At 44.8% G+C, this 16,691-nt stretch overlaps 1 protein-coding gene across 3 annotated transcripts in view; it reads left to right on the top strand.

The window, feature by feature from the left end:
* METTL16 (methyltransferase 16, RNA N6-adenosine) overlaps window positions 1-16,691 on the top strand; it is an 89,459-nt gene that overhangs the window by 52,314 nt on the left and 20,454 nt on the right. For 2 of the 3 annotated variants that reach the window (XM_062215745.1, XM_062215746.1), the window contains exons 7-8: window positions 11,377-11,446; window positions 14,774-14,863. In XM_062215745.1, coding sequence (XP_062071729.1) covers window positions 11,377-11,446; window positions 14,774-14,863 — 160 coding nt within the window. The remainder of the gene's footprint in view (window positions 1-11,376; window positions 11,447-14,773; window positions 14,864-16,691) is intronic. The other variant, XM_062215747.1, reaches the window with a different exon arrangement.

Genomic DNA, 16,691 nt, shown 5'->3' with positions numbered 1-16,691 from the left:
AAAGACACAGAGAGATCTTCCATCCACTGATTCACCCCCAGTTGGCTGTAACGGCCAGATTGGGCCAAGCTGAAGCCAGGAGCCAGGAACATCATCGGGTCTCCCATGTGGCTGGCAGGGGTCCAAACAATTGGGCCATCTTCCAGTGCTGTTCCCAGGCCCATTAGCAGAGGCTGGATGAGAAATGGAGCAGCTGGGACATGAATCAGCACCCATGTGGGATGCTGGTGCCATAGGTGACAGCTTTAACCCACTACGCCACAGTACTGGCCTCTGGATGGTCATTGACCTCTGCTTTCATCTTGGAGACTCAAAATGGGGTTACAAGTCAGTTAAGTGGTTTTTGAATATTGATACAATTCCTCCACACAGATATGAAAGGTGGAAAATTATTGAGGGACAGATGGTATGCCAGCTGGTTCTCCAGGTAGTATGGCATTTTTGCAATTAAAGTGTCCAGGAGCATTTCCTAGTTGTGAGCTCCTCATGGGGCAGATGCTGCTATTTGGATTTTTCCTTCATAGTAAGAAAGAAAAGGATAAACAACCTGAAAGATGGTGGGCCAGTTTACATTTTTAAAAATTATTTACTTTGTGTGCTTTTTAATCCTATTAACTTAGGTATCAAGCTGAGTTTCATTCATTTTGAGGTGTGCTATGCTAAAGCCTCATTGATTGGCGCCGTTCTTTCTAGAGGATTGGCAGTTCTTTCTAGAGGAAGTAGTGACTGGTTGGTTGTGCTTTAGATGGTCAAAGAGGAGAATAAAATAAATAGGCTTGTATTTTGAGTGCGTTAGGCAGTTTAAAAAGGAATAAGAAGGCTTGGTTCCATTGTCTTGGAGAAGCTTCTAATAACGGAGGGTTTCAGGGTCGGCACTGTGGTGCAGTGCTGGCATCCCATATGGGTGCTGGTTCAAATCCCAGCTGCTCTACTTCCGATCTAGCTCTCTGCTATGGCCTTGGAAACCAGTAGAGGATGGTCCTTGGACCTCTGCACCCATGTGAGAGACCTGGAAGGGCTCCTGGCTTCAGATTGGCCCAGCTCCACCATTGCAGCCATTTGGGGAGTAAACCAGTGGATGGAAGACCTGTCCCTCTCTCTCTCTCTCTCTCTCTCTCTCTCTCTCTCTCTCTCTCTCTTTCTCTCTCTCTCTGTCCTTGCCCCTGCCTTTCTGTAACTCTTTCAAATAAATAAATAAATCTTTTAAAAAATGTAGTGTTACTTATTTATGAAAAATGCTTTTGAATAATTAAAATAAGGAACATAGGTTAAGGTTTATTTATTTATTTGAAAGGCCTAGTGACAGAGAAAGAAAGAACCATCTACTGGTTCACTCCCCAAATGATCACAACAACTGAGGCTGGGCCAGGCCGAAGCCCATCTGGGTCTCCCATAGAGGTAGCAGTGGCCCCGTTACTTGGATCATTATCCGCTGCTTTCCCCAGTGCATTAGCAGGGAGTGAGACTCGAAGTGAAGCAGCTGGGACTGGAACCAGTGCCCTTGTGGGATGTGGGCTTTAGAAGCAGTGGCTTAATCTGTTGTGCCAAAGTTTCCAAATAACCATTCTCTACTGAAAAGAACCAGAGTTCCTTGAGAAATGGTTGCTTGTGGTGCTCGGACAGGGTAGGTGCAGAAGGAGCCTGGAATGTTTTGTCGTGCCTGGCATTAAAGAAGTGTTTGACCATGATATGTCCAAAGGACAAGGAGACAGCTCAAGCCACATCTGGGACAACATGAATTTCAAAATGAATAAGGATAGCCATGGTTTGTAATCCATTGAGTAAATAAGTAAATGAAATACAGAAGGAAGGTAGTGTATAAGATCTTCCTTACAATGGAATGCCAGTGAGTAAATGCAGAAAAATTAAACTCAGGAACATCACCATTCTGCAATCATCACAGTAATGATTGCTTTGTGGAAGAATCAACAAAGGGAAATTTGAAGAATTGGGTATTTCCATAGTTTCCAGTATTTCCCCACAGATTACTTATCAGTATAATTACAGAAAAAACTGCCAGGTGACCATCTCCTGATGCACCTAGGACACAGTAACCCCTCTGTGCTATTCATGCCAACAATGCATAACCTGGATCTTAACGATGTGGAAACTTCAGACACACCGAACTGAGGGATTTTGTAAAACAATTCTTCACAAATATTGAGGTCACGAAAGTGCTAAAAAAAGACCAAGGAGCTATTTCAGATTGAAGGAGGCTAAAGAGACATGACAAGTAAATGAAATGCATGATCCTAGATGGAATCTTGCATCAGGGGAGAAAAATTGGGATAATTGGTGAAATTTGAACATCTGTATTCCAGATAGCAATTTTTTATAAATGTTAAATTTTTTCAATTTGATAATTGTTCTGTGAGTAACAGAGAATACTCCTCATTTTAAGATGTATATACCAAAATATTAGGATTAAAGGGTTATGACGATGTCTACAACTAACCCTCAAATGCTTTAGAAACATACACATGGGCCCAGCACTGTGGAATAGCTGGTAAAGCTGCTGCCTGACACTGGCATCTCACATAGGCTGCTCCACTTCCAATCCAAGTACTTGGGACCCTGCACGTATTAGGGAGACTAGGAAGAAGCCCCTGACTCATGGCTTCCATCTCACCTGGCCCTGGGTAATGAACCAGATGGAAAATCTCTCTTTCTGTCTCTTCTCTCTGTAGACCCGCCTTTCAAATAAATAAAATAAATCATTAAAAAAGAAAGAAAGAAAAGAAACACACCCGGGGCTAGCGCCGTGGCTCACTTGGTTAATCCTCTGCCTGCGGCGCTGGCATCCCATATGGGTGCCAGTTCTAGTCCCAGTTGCTCCTCTTCCAGTCCAGCTTGCTGCTGTGGCCCAGGAAGGCAGGGGAGGATGGCCCAAGTGGTTGGGCCCCTGCACCCATATGCTTTGGATCGGTGCAGCACCGGCCATGGCAGCAATTTGGGGAGTGAACCAACAGAAGGAAGACCTTTCTCTCTATCTCTCTCTTTCTCACTGTCTATAACTCTACCAGTCAAATTAAAAAAAAAAAAAAAAGAAAAAGAAAAGAAAAGAAACACATACCCACATACACAGGTCAAGTAAATGGTAGAAAATGTAATTGGTGAATCTGAGTGACAAGTATACTGGTTTATACTAATACACTAACCCTGCAACTCTTCTGTGCATTTGAAATTATTTCAAAATAATTTTTTCTTGAAACCAATCACCTCAGAGGAATTCCTGAATGCTGTCATGAGTAGACTGCTAAGTTAACATTAAAATAGTATAATGGGTTCAAATTCTCTAGAGTAACGAGATCTTTTGTTCTTTTTTTTTTTCCCATGTGCATCAAAGATTAGTTGCCACACAGTGCCTATGAGAGCAGCTAGGATATAGTGGGTAGGCACTTTTAAAATAGAAGCTAAACCAGAATTTTAACACATCCAGTGACATCTGCTTTTTCTATACAAACAAACTGGTGCAGAAAACAGTAAGTAAATTGATGAGGTGAAATCTTAGGGGCCAGCACTGTAGTATAGTGGGTAAAGCTACTGCCTTCAGCGCTGGCATCCCATTTGGGTTTCTGTTTGAGTCCTGGCTACCCACTTCCCATCTAGCTCACTGCTATGGCCTGGGAAAGCAGCAGAATATGGCCCAAGTGTTTGAGTCCCTGTATCCACGTGGGAGACTAGAGAAGGATCCTGACTCCTGGCTATGGTCTGGCTCAACCCTCACCATTGCAGCCTTTTACAGAGTGAACCAGCAGATGGTAGATCTTTCTGTGTCTCTTTCTGTAACTACTTTTCAAAAATAAATAGGGGCCGGCGCTGTGGCATTAGTGGATAAAGCTGCTGCCTGCAGTGCCAGCATCCCATATGGGCACCCATTCGAGTTCTGGCTGCTCCACTTCCAATCCAGCTCTTTGCTATGGTCTGGGAAAGCAGTGGAAGATGGCCCAAGCCCTTGGGTCCATGTATGCATGTGGGAGACCTGGAAGAAGTTCATGGTTCCTGGCTTTGGATCGGTGTAGCTCTGGCTGTTGCAGCCATCTGGAGAGTGAACCATCGAATGGAAGACCTCTCTCCCTCTGCCTCTTCCTCTGCCTCTCTGTAACTCTGCCTTTCAAATAAATAAATAAATAAATAAATATTTTTAAAATAAATAAATAATATATTAATATTTTTTAAAAAGAAAGAAATCTTGAAAGATTCACAATTCACTATTCAACTTAAAGGAAAGCTACAAGAAATATGAACTCCCTATTTTATATTGAGTATCAATAACATGCTTAACCATGAATGGTCTTATTTATCTAAATACTTGATTTCCTTCATTTCCTGAAGAACCTCTAGTATCTTTTTATCCTCTGTTTTGATCATTTCTTTCTTCTGGTAGCTTTGATTTAAATAGTTCAAGAATGCTAGTTTTAAAGGAAAAGTATTAACCTATTTTTTTAAGTTTTTTTTTTTTTTTTTGACAGGCAGAGTGGACAGTGAGAGAGAGAGAGAGACAGAGAGAAAGGTCTTCCTTTTGCCGTTGGTTCACCCTCCAATGGCCGCCGCACCGCGCTGATCCGAAGCCAGGAGCCAGGTGCTTCTCCTGGTCTCCCATGGGGTGCAGGGCCCAAGCACTTGGGCCATCCTCCACTGCACTCCCTGGCCACAGCAGAGAGCTGGCCTGGAAGAGGGGCAACCGGGACAGAATCCAGTGCCCCAACCGGGACTAGAACCTGGTGTGCCGGCGCCACAAGGCGGAGGATTTGCCTAGTGAGCCGCGGCGCCGGCCAAGATTTATTTTTATTTATTTGAAAGAGAGTTACAGGGAGAGGTCGAGACAGAGAGAGAAAGAGGTGGTCCATCTCTGGTTCACTCCCCAAATGGCCACAACTGCCGGAGCCCCTGGGTCTCCCATTCCAATGCATGGGCCCAAGGACTTAGGCCATCTTCCACTGCTTTCCCAAGCCATACCAGAGAGTTGGATCAGAAGTAGAGCAGCCGGGACTCGAACTGTTGCTGCAGGACGTGGCTTTAACCCCCTTTGCCACAGAGCTGGCCCCAACCCATTTTCTGCTGTTACTGTGTGAGCCCTAACTGCTTCTAATTTTTCTTGTTCCTGATATATTAGAAGCTTTTGCCAGCGCCACGGCTCAATATGCTAATCCTCCGCCTGCGGCGCCGGCACACCGGGCTCTAGTCCCAGTGGGGGCGACGGATTCTGTCCCGGTTGCCCCTCTTCCAGGCCAGCTCTCTGCTGTGGCCAGGGAGTGCAGTGGAGGATGGCCCAAGTCCTTGGGCCCTGCACCCCATGGGAGACCAGGATAAGCACCTGGCTCCTGCCATCGGATCAGCGTGGTGCGCCGGCCGCAGCACGCCTACCGTGGCGGCCATTGGAGGGTGAACCAACGGCAAAGGGAAGACCTTTCTCTCTCTCTCTCTCACTGTCCACTCTGCCTGTCAAAACAAAAACAAACAAACAAACAAAAAAAGAAAAACCAAGCTTTTAATTCGTGGCTCAGGATCTCTCCTTCTATACACTGTCTTCCCTAAGAGAGATTATTTTCCTTCCAAACATTTTTAAACCACCAAATGAAAATGATGATGCTTTCGATAAATTTATCTGAATTTGGTTTTTGTTTTAAAGATTTATTTATTTGAAAGGCAGAGTTACAGAGAGAGAGAAAGGGAGAAAGAGAGATCTTCTATCCACTGGTTCACTCCCCAAATGGTCTCAACTGCCAGAGCTGTGTCAGTCCAAAGTCAGGAGCCGGGAACCTCCCCCAGGTCTCCCACATGGGTGCAGGGCCCCAAGTACTTGGGCCATCTTCCACTACTTTTCCAGGCCCATTAGCGGGGAGCTGGATGGAGCCACCTATATTGTAAAGCCAGCACTGCAGGTGGCGGCTTTACCTGTTATGCCCCAGCGCTGACAGCTACCTGGGTTTGTTTAAAGTAGTTTAGGTAGAACAATAATTTCTTTGTACTTTCAAGGGAAAAAGAATTGACTAAACAAAAATATGTGCTGTTATCTGTTGATGATCCCACAGACAATGAAAACAAATTATTTGTTGATGGTTGCCATCTCTAAATAATATAATCATATTTGTATACTTTAAAATATAATATTTTAATTATGTGATTTAATATATTAGGTTGAATCATAAGATTGCTCATCTTCAACAGTTTTGACCTGCAAAATGGCCAATTATATGTACTTTTAATCTAATGTGTGGTGTGGTTTGAGTTTCTTAAACTCGGTTAGAAATTTTTTTTTAGATTTACTTATTTTATTTGAAAGACAGAGTTACAGAGAGGCAGAGAGAGAGAGGTATTCCATCCGCTGGTTCACTCCCCAAATGGCCACAATGGCTGGAGCTGTGCCATTCCAAAGCCAAGAGCCTGGAGCTTCTTCTAGGTCTCCCAAGCGGGTACAGGGGCCCAAGGACTTGGACCATCTTCCACTGTTTTCCCAGCCATATCAGAGAGCTGGACCGGAAGTGGAGCAGCTGGGACTCAAACAAAGGCCAAATGGGATGCTGGCACTGCAGGTGGCAGCTTTTCTCACTATGCCACAGCACTGGCCCCAACTCTGTCAGAACTTTAAATTGCTTTAAAATTTACCTTTGTAGTAGCTATCTTATAAATAAATAAATATTGAGTACACATCCCTTAATCTGAAATGTCCTTTCTAAAATAATGTGCAATTAGATGAATTTTGAATGACATAGGAATACTTTGTGATATTTAGTGGAAGGAGACTGTTGCTGTTGTGACAAAACTATGTTGTTTTTTTCCCCCAAAGAAATATTTTATTTAAGGAGTAAAATTTCGTAAGTACAGCTTTAGGAAAATCATTATTCTTCCCACCATAATCGCCCTCCCACCCCGCCTCCTCCTTTCTCTCCCATTCCCAGTCCCATTCTCCATTCAGATTTATTTTCAGTTAACTTTATACACAGAAGACCAACTCTATAGTAAGTAAATATGTCAACAATTTGCACACACACAGACACACACACACACAAAGCTGTTTGAGAACAAGTTTTACAGTTTATTCTCATAATACAACTCATTGAGGATAGAAGTATGGGAAGTGTACAATGACTCCTGTTGTTAATTTAAGTTAACACTCTTAAATATGACGTAAGTGATCACCCAAGGCTCTTGTCATGAGCTGCCTAGGCTATGGAAGCCTTTTGAATCCACAATCTCCATCAGTATTTAGACAAGGCCATAAGCAAAGTCAAAGTTCTCTCCTCCATTCAGAGAAAAGTACATCCTTCTTTGAAGGCCCCTTCTCTTCACTGGGGTCTCTCACAAAGATCCTTCATGTTGGACATTTTTTTGCCACAGTGTCTTGGCTTTCCACGCCTGAAATGGACAAAACTATGTTATAAAACAAGAAGGAAATTATAAGATGTTACTATATTGTTAACTATTATTTGATAAATATTTGAAGAAATAAGATAATCACATTTATAAGTTTATAAATTTGAATCAGTCTTACTGAGGTAAACTTGCGTAACAATAAAATTCTCCAATTTTCAATGGGTAGTTTGAGGTGTTTTGACAAATGTTTGTTTACTACCACCACAACCAAGATATAGAATATTTTTGTTTATTTATTTGAAAATCAGAGTGACAGAGGGAGAGAAATACAGACAGTGATCTTCCGTCAGCTGTTCACTTCCCAAATGTCCACTACAGACAAGTCTGGGCCAAGGCAAAACCAGGAGTCAGAAAGCCCATCTTGGTGTCCTGCATGGGTGGCAAGGACCTGAGTAGTTGAGCCATCATCTTCTGCCTTTGTAGGACATTATCAGGAAGTTGGATCAGTAGTGGAGTAGCCAGGACTTGAACCCATGCTCTGATATGGAATGCTGATGTTACAAGGAGTAGCCTCAGCACTGGTGCTGTTACAGAATGTTTTTGTCCTTCTAAAAAGTTCCCTAATGCCCCTGATATTCTCTTTCTTCTGACACTTTATTTATTTGAAAATAAAAGTTACAGAGAGGAAGGTAGAGACAGAGAGAGATATTCCATCTGCGATTTCACTTGCAAAATGGCCACAATAGCCATGTTTGGGTCATGCTGAAGCTAGGAGCTTCATCCTATGTGGGTAACAGGAGCCCAAACACTTGGGCCATTCTCTGTTACTTTTCTCAGGCCATTAGCAGGGAGCTGGATGGGTAGCGGAGTAGCCAGGACACAAAGTAGCGCCCGTATTGGATGCCTACAGTGCAGGTGGCAGCTTCACCTGCTACACCACAGTGCTGGCCCCTACTGTATACTTTGTGTCACAATAATTTTGGCTGTTTGAAACTTTTCATGTAAATGGGAATCATACAAAATGTAGTTTTTTCTGTTGGCTCCTTTCATGGAGTATATGCATGCAGTGTCTGTATCAGTTGTTGGGTTTCTTCCATTGTTGTTGCTAAGTAGTGTACCATTTCACAGATATACCAAAATCTGTTAATCTGTTGATGGACTTTGGGCCATGTCCAGGTTTTGCCTTGAATGAATAAAAATGCTATGAACATTTACGTACAAGTCTTTGTTTTCTTCTATTTTAATGTATGTATTTGAAAGGCAGAGACAGAGAGAGCTTCCATCCACTGGGTCAGGGTGAAGCCAGGAGCCAGGAACTCAATCAGGGTCTCTCATGTGGGTGGCAGGGACTCAACAACTTGAATCATCCTCTGTTGCCACCCAGGGTGCACCTAAGTCAGAAGCTAGTTTCCCTGTTCAGAGCAAATACCTCAGACTAGGTCCTGAGCCCTATGGCAAGTATATATTTAACTTTGCAATAATTCACCAGTTTTTCCAAGTGATTGCACTACATGTTTTATATTTCCACCAGCAATGTCTGAGCATTTCAGTTGATGCCATTTTGTGCTGGCATGCTTAAATTTTTTTTCTAATACATATATGGTGATGTTATGATTCTAATTTGCATTCCCCCAATGACTAATGTTGCAGAGCACCATTTCATGTGCTTATTGGTCCTTATTTCTTTTTATTGGTATATTGTTATTACTGAGTTATAGGAGTTTTTTGTTCTTTTTTGTTTGTTTTTAAGATTTACTTATTTGTCTGAAAGTCAAGAGTGTCAGAGAGAAAGAAAGACATCTTCCATCTGCTGGTTCATTCCCTAAACAGCTCCAACAGCCAGAGCAGGGCCAGGCTGAAGCCAGAAGCCAGGAACAACATCTGGATCAACCACAGGATGGGAACTCAAGTACTTGTGCCATCATCCATTGCTTCCCAGATGCATTAACAGGGAGCTGGATGGGAAGCAGTTGGGACTTGAACTGGTGCTCTGATGTGGGATGCAGGTGTCCCAAGCAACCACTTAACCCACTGGGCAGTAATGCTGGCCCCTGTATGACTTCTTTATATGTTCTGAGTACAGTCCTTTATCCTATCTGTTTTTCAAGTATTTCCTCTTGGTCTTTTGTTGCCTGTGCATTTCTATAAGTTCTTTGAAGAGCATCCTTTGTTTAAAAATCAGCTATTATTTGAGAGGCAGAGTTACAGAGAGAGGGGGAGACAGAGAAAGAGGTCTTTATTTGCTGGTTCACTCCCCAAATGGCTGCAACAGCCAGAGCCAGGCTGATCCAAAGCCAGGGGCTTCTTCCAGGTCTCCCACGTGGGTACAGGGGCCCAAGCACTTGGGGCATATTCCAGTGCTTTTCCAGGCCTTTAGCAGAGAGCTGGATCAGAAGAGGAGCATCCAGGACACGAACTGGCATCTGTATGGGATGCCAGTGCCACAGGTGGAGGCTTAACTTACTAAGCCACAGCACTTATCATACGTCTTTACATCTTGAAATGATGTAGAATATACCCTCCAATTTTCTTTCTTTTTTTCCCCAAAGCTGTTTTGGCTATTTGAAATCTTATGCATTTCTATATACATTTTAGAATCATTATTGTCAACTTTCATGAAGAGGACTACTGTAGTTTTGGTTGGGATTGTGTTGAATTTAAGATCACATTGGAGAGAATTGATGCTATAATAATGAGTCTTCCATTCCAACATGGTGTCATTTCTTCATTTATTTATAGTTCTTTCAACAGTGCTTTCCAGGTTTCTTATACACATTACACTAGCTTTGTTCTTACATATTTTGTATATTTTGATGCTATTGTAAATGACTTTTTTTTTTTTTAAAGATTTTATTTATTTATTTGAGAGGTAGAGTTACAGACAGTGAGATGAAGAGACAGAGAGAAAGGTCTTCCATCCACTGGTTCACTCCTCCAAATGGCCACAACGGCCGGAGCTGCGCCGATCCAAAGCCAGGAGCCAGGAGTTTCTTCCTGGTCTCCCAGGCGGTGCAGGGGCCCAAGGACTAGGGCCATCTTCTACTGCTTTCCTAAGCCATAGCAGAGAGCTGGATTGGAAGAAGAGCAGCCAGGACTAGAACCGGTGCGCATATGGGATGCCGGTGCTGCAGGTGGAGGATTAACCTACTGCGCCACGGCACCGGCCCCGTAAATGACTTTTTTTATAGAAGGTTTATTTATTTATTTATTTGAAAGGCAGAGTTACAGGAAGGCAGAGGCAGAGAGAGAGAGAGAGAGAGAGAGAGGTCTTCAATCTGCTGATTCACTCCCCAGATGGCTGCAATGGCTGGAGCTGCACCGATCTGAAGCCAGGAGCCAGAAACTTCTTCCAGGTCTCCCACATGGGTGCAGGGGCCCAAGGGCTTGGGCTATCTTCCACTGCTTTTCCAGGCCATAGCAGAGAGCTGGATCAGAAGTGGAGCAGCCGGTACTCTAATCGGTGCCCATATGGGATGCTGGTGCTGGAGGCCAGGGCTTTAACCTGCTGTGCCAAAGTGCCAGCCCCTGGGATTTTTTTTCCATCACTAGATTTCAGTCTTGGTCTAACTATATAACATATAATTGTTATTGTCCCTTGTAACTTTTTTTTTTTTTTAAGATTTATTTATTTGTTTGAAAGTCAGAGTTACACAGAGAGAGTAGAGGCAGAGAGAGAGAGAGAGAGAGTCTTCCATCTGCTGGTTCACTCTCCAGTTGGCCTTAACAGCCAGAGCTGCACCCATCTGAAGGCAGGAGCCAGCAGCTTCTTCAGGTCTTCCACATGGATACAGGGGCCCAAGCACTTGAGCCAACTTCTACTGCTTTCCCAGGCCATAGCAGAGAGCTGGAATGGAAGTGGAGCAATTGGGACTTGAACCGGTGCCCATATGGGATGCTGGCACTGCAGGCGGTGGCCTTACCCACTGCGGCATAGCACCAGCCCTATCCCTTGTAACGTAACTCAATGTTTGTTTGCCATGTTCTCATCTTGTTTGCTTGAGTGATATTAGTTGGGAAGTGTAACCGTCTCAGCAGTATTTGCTTGTCTGGTTTTGCTAGGTGGTACAGCTGCATGCTGGGGAAGAAGTGTAGCCTGGCTCCTCTGAAGGAAGAGCTCCGCATACAGGGGGTAAGGCTTTGTCATTACTGTCCCAGTCTGTAGGAGGCGTGTGCCTATGGAGAGCTCCTTTACACTTAACACTCTGAATGAGTTCTATGTTTTGCTTTTGGCTTTTTAAAAATTCTGTAATTTATTTATGTGTTAAACTTTTATTTGTTTATTTGAGATGCAGAAAGAGAGCTCATATACTGTGGTTTACACACACACACACACACACATGCCTGCAACAACTGGGACTAGGCTGAGGTCTAAGCTGAAAGCCAAGAACAGTCTAGGTCTCCCATGTGGAGAGCAGGAATCCAACTATTTGAGTCATCATTGTTGCCTCCCAGGGTCTGCATTAGCAGGAAACTGGAGTCAGTAGTCAGAGGAGAGTATTGAACCCAGGTACTCTAATGTGGGACACTATTGATGTCTTAACTGTAAGGCCAAATTATACTCTAATTAATGTAATTTAAGAAAAAAAGTCACTTTTTATAGATATTCAATGAGGCCTTCTCTGCAGTTACAGCAGAGAAGGGTTAGGATATCTTATACATCTGACTCCTTAATACATACCAAAGCTAAAGGCAAGGTAGGTTAAGGACTTGTTCTGACCAATTAGCTGATGAAAGATAAAATCAGGGGCAGACATTTGGCGTGGCAGTTAAGACACCAGTGAGGATGCCTGCATCTCCCGTGGGAGTACCTAGCTCTACTTCAGATTCCAGCTTCCTGCTAACGCACGTGCTGGGAGGCAGCACTTGTTGATGGCTCAGATGCTTAGGTTCCTGCCGCCCTTGTGGGAGTCCTAGAATTACTGAGTTCCAGTCTGCTGGCTTCAGGCTGGTCCAGTCGTGGCTGTTGCAGACATCTGGGGAGTGAACCAGTGTACAGAAGATTCCTGGCCGGCGCCGTGGCTTAACAGGCTAATCCTCCGCCTTGCGGCGCCGGCACACCGGGTTCTAGTCCCGGTCAGGGCACCGGATTCTGTCCCGGTTGCCCCTCTTCCAGGCCAGCTCTCTGCTATGGCCCGGGAAGGCAGTGGAGGATGGCCCAAGTCTTTGGGCCCTGCACCCGCATGGGAGACCAGGAGAAGCTCCTGGCTTTGGATGAGCGCGATGAGCCGGCCGCAGTGGCCATTGGAGGGTGAACCAACGGCAAAAAGGAAGACCTTTCTCTCTGTCTGTCTCTCTCACTATCCACTCTGCCTGTCAAAAAAAAAAAAAAAGGCCGGCGCCGCGGCTCACTAGGCTAATCCTCCGCCTTGCGGCGCCGGCACACCGGGTTCTAGTCCCGGTCGGGGCACCGATCCTGTCCCGGTTGCCCCTCTTCCAGGCCAGCTCTCTGCTGTGGCCAGGGAGTGCAGTGGAGGATGGCCCAAGTCCTTGGGCCCTGCACCCCATGGGAGACCAGGATAAGCACCTGGCTCCTGGCTTCGGATCAGCGCGGTGCGCCGGCCGCAGCGCGCTACCGCGGCGGCCATTGGAGGGTGAACCAACGGCAAAAAGGAAGACCTTTCTCTCTGTCTCTCTCTCTCACTATCCACTCTGCCTGTAAAAAAAAAAAAAAAAAAAAAAAAAGCAGATTCCTGTCTGTGTCTGTTTGCCTTTCAGATAATTAAAAGCAACCCCTGCCAAAACATAGATACACACACATACACAGGAGCCAGAATGCAACCTTAGGCTAGTATGCTTCCCACTAGTATGATAGTCTATATGAGTACAGCTCTTTGCTTCCATTTAGAAAAGTAGGTGAAGAATAAAAGCTCCCTTGCCAGTTTCTCTCTTGTTATGGTATGTGGCATGTGTGTGATGATATTTCTCTGTTTAAAAAATATTTATTTATTTTTATATTTTATATTTATATTTATTTATATTTATATTTTTTATATTTAGATTGAGAGAGACATCTTCCATCTACTGGTTCACTCCCTAAATGCCTGCAACGACCAGGGACAGGCCAGGATGAACATCCAGGAGCAGAGATTCCATCTAGGTTTCCCATGTGGGTGACAGGAGCTTAAGCACTTGAGCCATTACCTGCTGCTTCCCAGGATGCACAAGCAAGAAGCTGAATCAGAAGCAGAGTAGCTGGGACTTGAACTAGCACTCTGATATGGGATGCAGGTGTCCCGAACAAGGTCTCAGCCCATGGTGCTACAATGCCTGTCTCTAGTAGGATGATTTTTTTTCCAACAAAAAGTGTCAGGTATGGAGTCAGTGGTAGAAACTAGGTTCATCATCTCTGATTTCTTTTGACATTCTACCATTCCTGTTTTCTGCATGATGCCATTTCTTTAGTTAAGTTGTAAAAGCTACAAGGATATGCATTTGGCATAGTGTTTAAGATGTCTGCCTCCTGTGTTGGAGTGCCTGGTTTGAGTCCTAGCTACTCTGCTTTTGATTTCAGCTTCCTGCTAATGTGCACCTGGGAGGCAGAAAGTGATGGTTCAGGTACTTTGGTCCCTGCAACCCACATGGGAGACCCTGGTTGAGTTTCAGGGTCCTGCTTTTGGCCTGGCCCAGCCTTGACTGTTGTGGACACCAGGGGACTGAACTCCTGGATGGAAGATCTCTCTGCTTCGTCTGTCTGCCTTGCAAGTAAAATGAAAGTAAATCAATAAAATTGTTTTTTAAAAAATTGAAAAGCTACATAGTAATTCCTTTTTGTTTCATAAAATCTGATTGTCTTCCTTTAAAAAAAAGTTATGCATTGTTTTATGAATGATTCCCTGAAGAACTCTATTTTGCGTATTTTTGTATACGTGAATCTTTTTTTACAGATCTGTAAAATTCTCTCTATTGTTTTATGGGGGAAAATATGAATATGTAACTTTGTTGAGAGATAATTTATTCATTGGTTATTAAATGGCAACTGGATAATTGTTTTTGGATAAATATTTTATTAACTGATGAAAAAGAAGGACCAGTAGATAATTTTTTTTTTTGACAGGCAGAATTAGACAGTGAGAGAGAGAGACAGAGAAAAAGGTCTTCCTTTTCTGTTGGTTCACCCCCAAAATGGCCACCGTGGCTGGATCTACGCCGATCCGAAGCCAGGAGCCAGGTACTTCCTCCTGGTCTGCCATGCGGGTGCAGGGCCCAAGCACTTGGGCCATCCTCCACTGTCTTCCCGGGACACAGCAGAGAGCAGGACTGGAAGAGGAGCAACCGGGACAGAACCGGTGCCCCAACCGGGACTAGAACCCGGGGTGCCAGCACCGTAGGTGGAGGATTAGCCTATTGAGCCGCGGCGCCGACCCAGACCAGTAGATAATTTAACATGAGGCAGCAGCCAGACACATATTGGTAGAATGACTTCATTTTAATGAGATGCTATGTTTGTCAATTGTAGGTTCCCAAAGTCACCTACACCGAATTCTGTCAAGGTCGGACAATGCGATGGGCTTTAGCTTGGAGTTTTTATGATGATGTAACAGTACCAGTAAGTAGATACCTTACTTGGGCTTCTCTAGCTGCTACCTTAGAGGGGGTCTGGTAGGTCATGAATGAACTAAATCGATACTGTTGTGTTTCCCTGAAATGTGCCCCCAAATAAACAGGACACGGTGACTAGGGAGCCTTTCTCTATGAAATGGGTTTGGTGATTTTTCTCAGCACGTATAGATGCCTCAGAAGTACATTTTTAATTTATTTTTATTTATTTTTTAAAAGATTTATTTTATTTATTTGAAAGTGTTACAGAGAGGGAGAGAAAGAGAGAGAGGTCTCCCATCCACTGGTTCACTCTCCAGACGGCCACAACGGCTGGAGCTGCGCTGATCCGAAGCCAGGAGCCAGGAGCTTCTTCCGGGTCTCCCACGTGGGTGCAGGAGCCCAAGGACTTGGGCCATCTTCCACTGCTTTCCCAGGCTACAGCAGACAGCTGGACTGGAAGAGGAGCAGCCGGGACTAGAAACTAGAGAGAAACTAGAACTAGCCCATATGGGATGCTGGCACTTTGGGCCAGGGCTTTAACCCGCTGTGCCACAGTGGCGGCCCCAGAAGTACATTTTTAGAGATTAAAAATTCAAGTATCCTGATGGCCATGCCTCAACAACTGAAGCTGCAGTCTGCTTCTGTCTGCTGATTTTAGAATTGCCATTTGGGTTTCATCCTTTTTTTTTTTTTTTTAATTTTTGACAGGCAGAGTGGACAGTAGAGGGAGACAGAGAGAAAGGTCTTCCTTTTTGCCGTTGGTTCACCCTCCAATGGCCGCCGCAGTAGGCGCGCTGCGGCCAGTGCACCGCGCTGTTCCGATGGCAGGAGCCAGGGGCTTATCCTGGTCTCCCATGGGGTGCAGGGCCCAAGCACTTGGGCCATCCTCCACTGCACTCCCTGGCCATAGCAGAGAGCTGGCCTGGAAGAGGGGCAACCGGGACAGAATCTGGTGCCCCGACCGGGACTAGAACTCACTGTGCCGGCGCCGCAAGGCAGAGGATTAGCCTGTTAAGCCACGGCGCCGGCTGGGTTTCATCCTTGATATGCCACACTTAGGGGTAATCCCAGTGAACAGGCCTGTGTACCTTTGAGATTAGCACTTGAATGTTGACCATTTTTGAAGCTGAGTGACAGGCCATTATCTTTTTTCTGGTTGGTTGGTTTGTTTATTTTAAGATTTATTTATTTAGGTGAAAGGCAGAGTTACAGAGACAGAGAGGGAAAGATAGAAAGATCTTCCATCCACTGGTTCACTCCCAGAATGGCAACAATGGCTAGGGCTAGGCCAGGCCAAGACCAGGAGCCAGGAGCTTCTTCCAGGTCTCTCACGGGTTGCCAGGGCCCAAGCACTTGGAACATCATCTGCTGCCTTCCCAGGCACACTAGCAGGAAGCTGAATCAGAAGTGGAGCAGCCAAGAGTAGAACAGCTACTCTCATAGTGGATATTGGCATCTCGAGCCGTGGCTTAGCCCTTTGTACCATAATGCTGGCCCCACAGGTTTATCTTTTATTTATAAATTTTTCATTTTATTTATTTGAAAGGAAGGGTTAGAGAGAGAGATTGAGCGAGAAAGAGAGATTTCTTTCATCCTCTGGTTTACTCCCTAGATAGCCTCAACTACTAGGGTTGGGCCAGGCCAAAACCAGGAGCCAGGAGCTTCTTCTGGGTCTCCGACATGTGTGTAAGGGCCCAAGCACTTGGGCCATCTTCTTCTGGTTTCCCAGGTACATTAGCCGGGAGCTGAACTGGAAGTAGAACAGCCAGGACTTGAACCAGTGCCCTATAGGATGCCGGGTCTGTAGGTGACAGCTTACTGCACTACGCCATGAT

Source organism: Lepus europaeus, chromosome 18 (assembly GCF_033115175.1).
Source record: "Lepus europaeus isolate LE1 chromosome 18, mLepTim1.pri, whole genome shotgun sequence".
Classification (NCBI taxonomy): domain Eukaryota; kingdom Metazoa; phylum Chordata; class Mammalia; order Lagomorpha; family Leporidae; genus Lepus; species Lepus europaeus.
Note: the sequence above shows the minus strand (reverse complement) of the source record. Positions and strands in the feature narration are given on the sequence as shown.